At 46.6% G+C, this 12078-nt stretch overlaps 1 protein-coding gene across 2 annotated transcripts in view; it reads left to right on the top strand.

Moving 5' to 3' along the window:
* The window catches only part of LOC143923705 (uncharacterized), a 167141-nt gene that overhangs the window by 65288 nt on the left and 89775 nt on the right, over window positions 1-12078 (top strand). For both annotated transcript variants that reach the window (XM_077447510.1, XM_077447509.1), the window contains exon 10: window positions 5754-6104. In XM_077447510.1, coding sequence (XP_077303636.1) covers window positions 5754-6104 — 351 coding nt within the window. The remainder of the gene's footprint in view (window positions 1-5753; window positions 6105-12078) is intronic.

The raw sequence follows: 12078 nt of genomic DNA, 5'->3' as shown, positions 1-12078 counted from the left end.
GGAACACCTAGCAACCTCTGAAGGAAGTCTGGGGTTCCACGTATAATGCTTAACACCATAGGAGTCACTGGAAATTTGCCCAGGTTCTTCCCAGTGCATTGCCCTGCAGCCAGACACACAATCTCAGCCACACGTTTCCTCAATAACCAGTCTAGGGATTTTTATATATTGTTTTTATTTTTGGAGTACTTGGATAGGGTTGAGGGAATTGAGTGGGGTACTCCAAAAACAGAACTATGTACAGAATGAGGCAATTAACTTCTTTCTGAAAAGCTGAAGCAAAAGCATTTGCTTGTAGTAAACTGTGGACTTGGCTTGTAATAGAAGTAGTTAAAAGTGCACAAGCTTCTTTAGAGCACTAAGCACAGAGTCACTCCACAGAGAACTAGATGGATTGAGCTCTTCAGAACACCAGCCAATGTTTCTTTTAGACAAACACACAGTTAACTCTCTAGCACAAGAGGGGCGTCAGCAGCCCAAAAGTTTCTAAGATCTCTCACAGCAGTCCATACTCACAGAATGTCCAGGGACATTTGGATGCCTCCATCAAACTTCAGTGATACCAGACTAGATGTTCTGCAGACAGCCTCTCAGCTCTCTGTATCTTCAGCATCCAAACAAGCACATGGCAGTGTTTCCCTGGAGGGCAGCAGCCTTCTAGGTGGGACTGATCCTCTACAGGAGTGTCATGGTCTGGGGCTGCATGAGTGGTGCAGGCACTGGGGAGCTACAGTTTATTGAGGAAACCATGAATGCTAACATGTACTGTGACATACTGAAGCAGAGAATGATTCCCTTACTTCAGAGACTGGGCTGCAGGGCAGTATTCTAACATAATAATGACCCTAAACACACCTCCAAGACAACCACTGCCTTGCTAAAGAAGCTAAGGGTAAATGGGTTGGACTGGTCAAGCATGTCTCCAGACCTAAACCCTATTTTATTATATCTTTTCATGTGACAACAATGAAGAAATGACACTTTACTACAATGAGTATCTCCTTAAGTGAAAATGTCCAAATTGGGCACAATTAGCCATTTTCCCTGCCTGGTGTCATGTGACTCGTTAGTGTTACAAGGTCTCAGGTGTGTTAAATTTGTTGTTATCCCTCTCACTCTCTCATAATGGTCACTGGAAGTTCAACATGGCACCTCATGGCAAAGAACTCTGAGAATCTGAAAAAAAGAATGATTGCTCTACATAAAGATGGCCTAGGCTATAAGAAAATTGTCAAGACCCTGAAACTGAGCTGCAGCACAGTGGCCAAGACCATGCAGCAGTTTAACAGGACAGGTTCCACTCAGAACAGGCCACGCCATGGTCGACCAAAGAGGTTGAGTACACGTGATCAGGGTCATAACCAGCGGTTGTCTTTGGGAAATAGTGTCACGTACCTGGTGGTAGAGCCCGACTTGCAGAAGGAGACCTCTCTTGCGGCTCAGACTCAAGGGCCCTGGTAGTGTATACAGGTAGCACAAGAGTCAAGAGGGGCACGAGTGTCTGGCAGGATCAACAGCTGGATCAGGGAGTGCTGGAATTGGAGGGAAACTGGATCAGCAGGCAGGTGCAGGAAGCTGAAGCAGAGCAGCAGGCAGAGAGGCTGAACCAGGACACCAATGCAGGAACTCTGGCAGAGGCAGGACTTCAGGCAGGTGCTGGAACCACTACTGGAGATAGAACAGCAGACGGCACTGGAACAGAAGGCTGGAAGCAGAGCAGTCAGACAAGCCGGGTAGGAGGTCAGGCGGTCAGCAGAGGTACCAAGGATCAAGCAGGTGGATGGTCGGACAAGCCGGGTCGGTAAACGGGCAGGCAGCAAGGCACCGAAGGAACAAGCAGAAGGAAGGTCAGGCAGGCCGAGGTCAGATGCAGGCGGATAGCAGGAGCAGTAGGTAAACAAGCCGGGTCAACAGGTCACAGAAGGCAGGTTCTCAGAATCAGGGTACTCGCACGCTGTAGATCAGACAGCAAGAACTGGATGTGGCCAACTGAGTTAAATAGCCCGCCTGGCGCCAACGAGCGCACACACGCGCGCACGACCGCGCACACGCGCACAGACGCGCACGCGCGCACGTCCACGCGAGCGCGCACCCGCGGACGCGCGGCGGAAGGTCCGGACTGACCACTGCTGGCAGGATCCTCGTGACAAATAGACGTATGAGTGCTGCCAGAATTGCTACAGGGGTTGAAGGGGTGGGGGGTCAGCCTTGTTAGTGCTCAGACAATACGCCGCACACTGCATCAAATTGGTCTGCATGGCTGTCATTCCACAAGGAAGCCTCTTCTAAAGATAATGCACAAGAAAGACCGCAAATAGTTTGCCGAAAACAAGCAGACCAAGGACATGTATTACTGGAACCATGTCCTGTGGTCTGATGAGACCAAGATAAACCTATTTGGTTCAGATGGTGTCAAGCATGTGTGGCATCAACCAGGTGAGGAGTGCAAAGACAAGTGTGTCTTGTCTACAGTCAAGCATGGTGGTGGGAGTGTCATGGTCTGGGGCTGCACAAGTTCTTCAGAGACTGGGCTGCTGGGCAGTATTCCAACATAACGACCCCAAACACATCTCCAAGACTACCACTGCCTTGCTAAAGGTGATGGACTGACCAGGCATGGACTGGCCATCAGGACTACTGGGAGATTCCCGTTGGGCCGATGGCTCAGTGGGCTGGTCTATTGCAGTCCTGGAGCTGCTCCTCTCTGACAGTGAGTGATCGAGATTTCACTCCTGTCAGGAGTAGTCACTTGCTGGAGAGAACATTAAGCATTATGCTCTCTCCAGCCTGCAGGGGGAGATAGACAGTGCAGACTTTCCTTCCTCTCTCCCCTATCACTTGTTATCACATGACTGGAGAGAGGAAGAAACGCTGCCTTCAAAACTGTGAGTACATGTGGGAGGGGGAGGAGAGGGAGGACACTCTGATGTGAAGGGGGCTTCTGTAGGGGACTGATATTAAGGGGGCTGCTGGTGGGGACTGATATTAAGGGGGCTGCTGGTGGGGACTGATGTGAATGGGGCTTCTGTAAGGGACTCTGATGTGAAGGGGGCTGTTGATGGGCACTGATGTGAAGGGGGTTTCTTTAGGGGACTCTGATTTGAAGGGGGCCTTTGTAGGGGAATCTGATGTGAAGGGAGCTTCTGATGGGGACTGATGGGAAGGGGGCTTCTGTAGGGGACTCTGATGTGAAGGGGGCTTCTGATGGGGACTGGTGTGAAGGGGGCTTCTGTAGGGGAGTCTTATGTGAAGAGGTCTTCAGATGGGGACTGATGTGAAGGGGGCTTCTGGTGGGGACTCTGATGTGAAGGCTTCTGATGGGGACTGATGTGAAGGGGGCTTCTTTAAGGGACTCTGATGTGAAGGGGGCTGCTGAAGGGCACTGATGTGAAGGGTGCTGCTGATGGGGACTGATGTGAAGGGGGCTTCTGATGGGGACTGATGTGAAGGAGGATTCTGTAGGGGACTCTGATGTGAAGGGGGCTTCTGATGGGAACTCTGATGTGAAGGGGCTGCTGATGGGGACTGATGTGAAGGGGGCTGCTGGAGGGGACTCTGATTTGAAGGGGGCTGCTGGAGGGGACTCTGATTTGAAGGGGGCTTCTGAAGGGGACTCTGATGTGAAGGGAGCTTCTGATGGGGACTCTGATGTGAAGGGAGCTTCTGATGAGGACTCTGATGTAAAGAGGGCTGCTGGTGGGGACTCTGATGTGAAGGGGGTTTCTGATGGTGACTCTGATGTGAAGGGGGCTTCTGGTGGGGACTCTGATGTGAAGGAGGCTTCTGATGGGGACTGATGTGAAGAGGGCTTCTGTAGTGGAATCTGATGTGAAGGGGGCTGCTAGTGGGGACTCTGATGTGAAGGGGCTGCTGATTGGGACTCTGATGTGAAGGGGGCTGCTGGTTGGGGCTCTGATGTGAAGGGGACTTCTGCTGGGGAATGTCTGATGTGAAGGGGGCTGCTGGAAGGGACTCTGCTTTGAAGAGGGCTTCTGATGGGGACTCTGATGTGAAGCGGGCTTCTGATGGGGACTGATGTGAAGGGGGCTGCTGGTGGGTATTCTGATTTGAAGGGGGCTTATGGAGGGGACTCTGATGTGAAGGGAGCTTCTGATGGGGACTCTGATGTGAAGAGGGCTGATGGTGGGGACTCTGATGAGAAGGGGGCTTCTGGAGGGGACTCTGATGTGTAGCGGGCTTCTGATGGGGACTGATGTGAAGGGGGCTGCTGGTGGTTATTCTGATTTGAAGGGGGCTTATGGAGGGGACTCTGATGTGAAGGGAGCTTCTGATGGGGACTCTGATGTGAAGGGAGCTTCTGATGGGGACTCTGATGTGAAGGGAGCTTCTGATGAGGACTCTGATGTAAAGAGGGCTGCTGGTGGGGACTCTGATGTGAAGCGGGCTTCTGATGGGGACTGATGTGAAGGGGGCTGCTGGTGGGTATTCTGATTTGAAGGGGGCTTATGGAGGGGACTCTGATGTGAAGGGAGCTTCTGATGGGGACTCTGATGTGAAGAGGGCTGATGGTGGGGACTCTGATGAGAAGGGGGCTTCTGGAGGGGACTCTAATGGGGAGGGGGCTTCTGTAAGGGACTCTGATGTGAAGGGGGCTTCTGATGGCTACTGATATGAAGGGGGCTGCTTATGGGGACTGATGTGAAGGGGACTTCTGATGGGGACTCTAATGTGATGGGGGCTGCTGGTGGGGACTCTGATGTGAAGGGGGCTTCTGGAGGGGAGTCTGATGTGAAGGGGGCTTCTGATGGTGACTCTGATGTGACGAGGGCTGCTGGAGGGGAGTCTGATGTGAAGGAGGCTTCTGTAGGGGACTCTGATGTGAAGGGGGCTTCTAATGGGGACTCTGATATGAAAGGGGCTTCTGATTGGGGACACTCAAAATTAAAGTGGGTCGGTCATGATGAAGTCCAGAGCCAAATTTTTGTCCCAGTCCAGCCCTGGGACTGGCAAAGCATGTCTCCAGACCTAAACCCTATTGAGCATCTGTGGGACATCCTCAAACGGAAGGTGGAGGAGCGCAAGGTCTCCAACATCCACCAGCCCTGTGATGTCATCATGGAGGAGGGGAAGAGGACTCCAGTGGCAACCTGTGAAGCTCTGGTGAACTCCATGCCCAAGAGAGTTAAGGCAGTGCTGGAAAATTATAGTGGCCACATGAAATATTGACATTTTGGCCCCGATTTGGACATTTTTACTTAGGGGTGTACTCACTTTTCTGGCAGCGGTTTAGACATTAATGGCTGTGTGTTGAGTTACTTTGAGGGGACAGCAACTTTACACTGTTATACAAGATGTACACTTACTGCACTGTAATTTCTTCAGTGTTGTCACATGAAACGATATAATAAAATATTTACAAAAATGTGAGGGATGTACTTACTTTTGTGAGATACTGTGTATATGTGTATATATATATGTGTATATATATATATATGTGTGTGTGTGTATAATAGATCTATCTATCTATCTATATACATATATAGAGAGAGAGAGGTATGACAGAATGGCATGCTGGCTCCCAGGACAGTGACACCCAATCCATTTTAGACTGTAACAGATAAAACATCAGATTGGTGTTTAGGTATACAGTATGTGGATGGCAGTTAGTATGGGAGAAGGGGTAGGGGATATGCTGTTTTCCAATTGCAAGGACATTAATCTGTTAACTGTTACTTGATTTCTGTTACTGATGCTGGTATGACCATCTTCTACTGTATATCTCTTACATGCAGAGTTTCCCTGGAAGGCGAATGTACAGGATATCCCAGTCCCCAATCTTATCATTGGCAGAGCAGCTGTACTGAAGTGTGAGGTGTCCAATGTATTTCCTGATGTCTTGACTGTGAAATGGCTGAAGAAGGAGAAGGGTGACCAGAACTTATCCCCTGTCATCCACAGCCAGACATATACTATCTCAGAGCTCCAACCAGAGAAGCAGAAGGATAAAACATTCACGTATAAGCTTTGTTTGAATTTCAAACCATCTATCAGCACAGAAGAGGGGGCAGAGTTTATCTGCAGGGTGGAACATCCTACTTTGGAAGTGCCGGTAGAGAAGAGCACAGGACCTCTCACTATAAAAGGTGACCATCTATAACCTTGTCCTGTATATCAAAGCAAACTAGTGGTTCCCAAATATGTTATCATTCCTCTACAGCAGAACATAGGTTTTGGGTCTACATGGTGTTAATTAACCAGTGGTGGATTCAGCAAATTGAGCTTTGCTGGAGAGCACCTGTGGTCAGGAGTGTGAACTTTTGAGTAGGATGTTAATTTTATGAAGCATTGTACCTCTAAGTTCTAGACCAACACCAGATGGGATCAGGATACAGTATATGCCCTAATTATAGGAAGGTTTCATGTGAAATATGTTAGTACTTTAGATTTGGAGTTGTCTGGTAGGAAAGTGGCTGACTCAGAATCATGTGTATAGTTGATACTACTTGAAAATCTAACCAAGGCACTTATACCTGGTGCTAGCCATTCCAATGAGAGCAGCTAGGAACATATTTTCAGATTTGTTGAATTAACACTTATGCCCCGTACACACGATCGGAATTCTCATCGGAAAAAGCTCTGATTCCGCTCAAGCTGTCTTGCCTACACACGGTCACACCAAATTCCGATAGTCTAGAATGCAGTAACGTACAACACATATGACGGGACTAGAAAAAGGAAGTTCAGTAGCCAATAGCTTCCGTCTCGTAGTTGAATCTGAGCATGCGTGATTTTTGGAGTGTCGGAATTGCATACACACGATCGGAATTTCTGATGGAATGTTTTTCCGTCTGGAAAATTGAGAACATGCTATGAATTTTTGGCTGGCGATATTCAGACAGCTAAATTCCGATGGAGCATACACTGCCGAGTCCGGTGGACAATTTTAAAGCAGGGTTAAGTCATAAGAAAATATCCCAAGCTTTGAACATCTTTCGGAGCACTGTTCAATCCATCATCCGAAAATGGAGAGTATGGCACAACTGCAAACCTACCAAGACATGGCCGTCCACCTAAACTGACAGGCTGGGCAAGGAGAGCATTGATTAGAGAAGCAGCCAAGAGGCCAAATGGTAACTCTGGAGGAACTGCAGAGATCCACAGCTCAGGTAGGAGAATCTGTCCACAGGACAACTATTAGTCGTGCTCTCCACAAATCTGGCCTTTATGGAAGAGCGGCAAGAAGAAAGCCATTGTTTAAAGAAAGCCATAAGAAGTCCCATTTGCAGTTTGTGAGAAGCCATGTGGGGGACACAGCAAACATGTGGAAGAAGGTTCTCTGGTCAGATAAGACCAGAATTTTACTTTTTGGCCTAAAAGCAAAATGCTATGTGTGGCAGAAAACTAACACTGCACATCACCCGGAACACACCATCCCCACTGTGAAACATGGTGGTGGCAGCATAATTTGTGGGGATGCTTTGCTTTAGCAGGGGCAGGGAAGCTGGTCAGAGTTGATTGGGAGATGATTAATACGGAGGTTCAAGAGGGGACTTTACATACCTACATGTTAAAGTGGGCTTTCAGGACATACCTCATCACTGCATATTGAGAGAGCTGAGTGCGCAAAATCCCACGAGAATGCGCTCCAGGAAATATGGAGATGTTTTCAAGCATTAGAGAGTTGCTTCCATTTTTAAACCATCAGAAGGTTAATATATTGCTCTTGGCAGCGGAAGCTTTTTCCATGCCCTAGTTCTATTAAAACTTTTCATTTTGCATTGTTTCCTCATTGTATATACTCCATACACGGTTGTACGATCCATTTTCCAATTTAAAAACTGTGTGCTATCTCTTTGACAGATGAAAAGAATGTGGTCCCACCACCTCAAAAAAATAGTCCGGAAGATTCTTGTCTCCAATTTCTACAGGACGTTTCTAAGCCCACGTACATGCGGTCAGAGATTGTGGCAACCAAATCCGTCGGATTTTGCCCGTCGGATTTAGTCTGACGGTTTGTGTCCGAAACTGTTGCATACACACGGTCGGGCCAAGTTGTTTGATTTTACGGTTGCCAAGAACGCGGTGACGTAAGCCGTGTACGGCGGGACTAGAAAAAGGAAGTTCAGCACCACGTCCGGCACCCTTTGGGCTCCTTTTGCTGATCTCTTGTTTTAGTAGAAGTTTGGTGAAAGACGATTCGCGCTTTTCAGATTAGTGATTCAGATCGCTACTGCTCTTCAGTTTGTGCTTGTCTTTGTGTATGTGATAATCAGTGCGTGCAGTCATTAAGTATTTGCTTCTCATTGTGGACTCTATCTTGGTATAGTACGCTTTAAAAGGCATTTTTTATTGTCTGCTTGCTTCTGCTATTCAGGTCGTCCTTTCAGGCCTTACTGTTTAGCGTTGCTTTCTGGTTTCTGTTCTGACCAGCTGACCGTTTTCCAAACATGTTTAGTCTACGTACTCATTGTACAGTTTGTGCTGTGCAGGGTTCTTACTTTGACTTCAAAGTAAGAACCCCTGCACAGCACAAACTGTACGATGAGTACGTAGATGAAACATGTTTGCCGACCAAGAATTGGTTGCGCCAGCGTCACCAGTTCTCCCACATGCCTTTGCTCCATGAGATCCGCGAGAATAATCCTGATCATTTCTGGATTATTCTCAGGATGACGGACCCCATTTTTCACTGTCTGCTGGCTTTGCTGTCCCCTTATATCAGCAGGCAGGATACCTGCATGCGGCAAGCCATCACTCCGGAGCAGAGGCTCATCGCCACGTTGCCCTACTTGGCGACAGGGAGAAGCCTTCAGGACCTCAAGTTCTCTACAGGCATCTCCCCCCAGGCTCTGGGGATCATTATTCCAGAGACCTGTTCTGCCATCATTCAGCTCCTGCAGAAGGACTATATGAAGGTAAGTTTTATCCTTAAACATCACATTCTATGTATTTCATGATTGCTAATGTCTTGCATTTCTTTCCTCATTCCCTAATTACCATCTTTGCAATATGCTCTAATTCATATGCTCTGCCCCTTTGTCCTCATGCGGATTTGCCTCACTAACTTCCCCACCATGCTCTTCTTGGCCCCTAAAACTATAGTCTAGTCACTTACCAATGTCTTTTGTCAGCTCTATAGTATTGCTTTCCCCTAAACACCCCCTAAAATCTCTACAAATGTGATGTATGTGCTTCAATTCATGCAAAGTGACCTTTTTATTGTTTTTTGGAGTTGTGCCAAACTCATTAGGAACCCCCCTCTCCCCAACTGCTAGCTCAGCTGATGGCAATCTTCTATCTCATGACTTGACCCAACCCAATACACACTCTAAATACCTTTTCATGATCACATTTATGGAACAATTCACCAAAGCATGTAGTGTAAGGGCCTCAATACTTTCAAATGCTATTTTTTGAACACATTCATTTTCTTGCTATGTAATAGCAGAATGTCAAAATGTGCTTCCATTTTGTTATTATGACACTTCTTACCTGTCCGGTGGGCTGCCAATAGTGTAACTAAGGAGGGGCTTCACAAAGTATCACACATTATTTAGGCATTCAGCTCTCAATCAAGTGGAGAGGGTTACCTGTCCTAAACATCCCCCTCATTTTTTATCAAGGGCCCATCAGATGGGGGGGATGGGGGGGGGGGTTAGGACTCTCATAAGGGGACCTTATACTTTAGGCTTTAAATACTCATTTAAAAAAATTTTATACTAATTTTGGCCAAAAATGTGTGTGTCTAATCTGCATGCAATGTTGATTTGTAAAATTAATATTTTTTTTTCTTGTGTCACTACACAGTGTCCTTCAACGCCACAGGAATGGCAGACTGTGGCCTCCCACTTTGCCATTTTTATTAAAGTTGTGCCTTTTTCAGCAACAGTGCAAACCCAACCCGAGCGAGATGAGGGGACAGTCTCTTCTTCAGATAATCTTATTATGTTGTGGGTCTGCTACACACACACCTTGTTTTTGTTAACTAATGTGTAGTGCATTACTGATCAAAATCATGCTCATTTTCAGCACCATGGCAGGAAAATGGCATGATTGTCCAAATTTACACCTCACTGTGGGTGCTTTTTACTAAAGGCACATCCACTATGCACTACAAGTGCACTGCAAAAGTACACCTGAAACTGCACTTGGAGTGCAAAGTGGAGTTGCCTTTAGTAAATCACACTCCTTCTCAGCACAAACTCAAATTTCACTACAAATACATTTTAAGCCCAATGAAAAAGGAAGCCACACATTGCTGAGAATTAAACTTTTTAATACAAGCACATTCACATGTGCGTTTAGTAAAGGTTTTTACAACAAACCAAGATATTTTGGGTATCCAAAACCCAGTTTAATCATATTTATTTTTTACTTGGTGTTTTTGTGTAAACAGGCATGTATGAAAGCGTAAAATACAGAACACAGGAACTTACAAAGTTCAACTTGGAAAAGTGAAGACAATATCAGACATGAGTATGTACAAACTGGGCTGATATTGCCTTCATCACATGGGGTGTCACCCCTGGAAAATACAAATTTGGAAGATGCACACAGTGTGTTAACATGTGCTATCTCCCATCATGGGGGATCAATGTACATGCTTTGGGGCTGCATGCTCCGAACGCGTGCAACGTGCTACGACGTCATCACAGCGCGACCCCGTACGACCAACTAGCTGACCTCCGTGACACTGCGACACCGGGCCGTGAGACGCTGGGAACCACCGGTGCCACCAGACGGGAACCAACAGCAGAAAGAGGACCGCTTCTCCCCGGAAGCCCTGTGATGTCCCCCACAACCTTTTCTTACACGTAAAACGTGATGTGCCTGAACCATTCCGACAGAGAGTGAGTGTACTACTTTACAAATAAATACCTGTGATCTAAAATACTGCAATTAGGTTGGCGCTGTTTTTCTTCTGTTTGTATATCTCTTAAAGGTGCCTTCTACCCTTGAACATGCTGCCTACCTGCTTGTGCTAAGAAATCCTCCTTTCCCTATGGCTATAACTAACTATTCTTATAACTGTTGACTATTGGCTACAACCTATGATTTTACATCAAAACCTGACAGTTACTTATTGACTATTATCTGCCATACTTACTAAGAACTGCAGAATTCTGTGGAGCAGCAGATTTGAAACCCTAATACTGCTATATAACAAAGCCACAACATATACCCCTTATCTCCCCATCCCATTTTCCTCCCCTCCGTTTCCCATAAGCCTCCCCCCATCCTGGACATACATAACCCAGCAGCGCAACACAAAAAAATGTTTTGTTTTACATGATCGGATTAGGTCCGTCCGGCCCAGTTGGTCGGGAAATATTTCCAACATGTTGGAAAATTGGGGCGGACGGAGATTCGGAAGGAATCAGTCCAATGCATACCACACACAGTCGGATTATCTGACGACACGGTCCGATAAGACTCATTCCGACAGATTATCCGACCGTGTGTACAAGGGCTAAGACTGACTCTGCTGTTGGACCAAAAGGTATAGGTGATGTGTTTGTTTTTATTGTTAACATTAAAATTCCTCATGGCTGCAGTAATAATAAGAGCCTGAAGGACTTCTCATGACAAAAAATAACGTCTTCAATTTTCACATTTTCTATATATCTTGAAAATAAACAAAATAATATTAACGGCACAATGGAATCGAGCTCTATGATGTGAAGTTTCTCACATTGTTATCTTTCTAGGAAGATATGATAGAAGCAGCCAACATCTCTCATTCGGCTCTAGGTCACCAACCAGGGGAACCTTTGCAACACCAGAGCCATCAAAATGACAGAGCTCAATGTTGGGGCGTATTTTAAGAGAAGGGAAACCAAATTACTGCATACTGCATCAGTGTGCACCACCCAGCAGGCGAACTGACCAGTCCAAAACAGAACTCGTTAAATGATTTAGCTTCTTCAGAACAGAAACAGTATTACTTGGTATAACTGCATACTTCAGATCAGGGATATCCGAAAACCTTTGTTGAACTCAGAACTCTTTGCTCCTACTTCTGATTCCTGGGAGGAACTCAAATTCCAAAATCACATTGTGGTCTTCAAACTAGTCCGGCTGGAACTTTCCATGTTCCAAACCAGGTAGTGAATATTC

This window comes from Lithobates pipiens, unplaced genomic scaffold (genome assembly GCF_037356315.1).
Source record: "Lithobates pipiens isolate NorthernLeopardFrog02 unplaced genomic scaffold, aLitPip1_a1.2 Scaffold_22, whole genome shotgun sequence".
Taxonomy (NCBI): Eukaryota; Metazoa; Chordata; class Amphibia; order Anura; family Ranidae; genus Lithobates; species Lithobates pipiens.
This window is presented reverse-complemented; position numbering and strand designations above follow the sequence as displayed.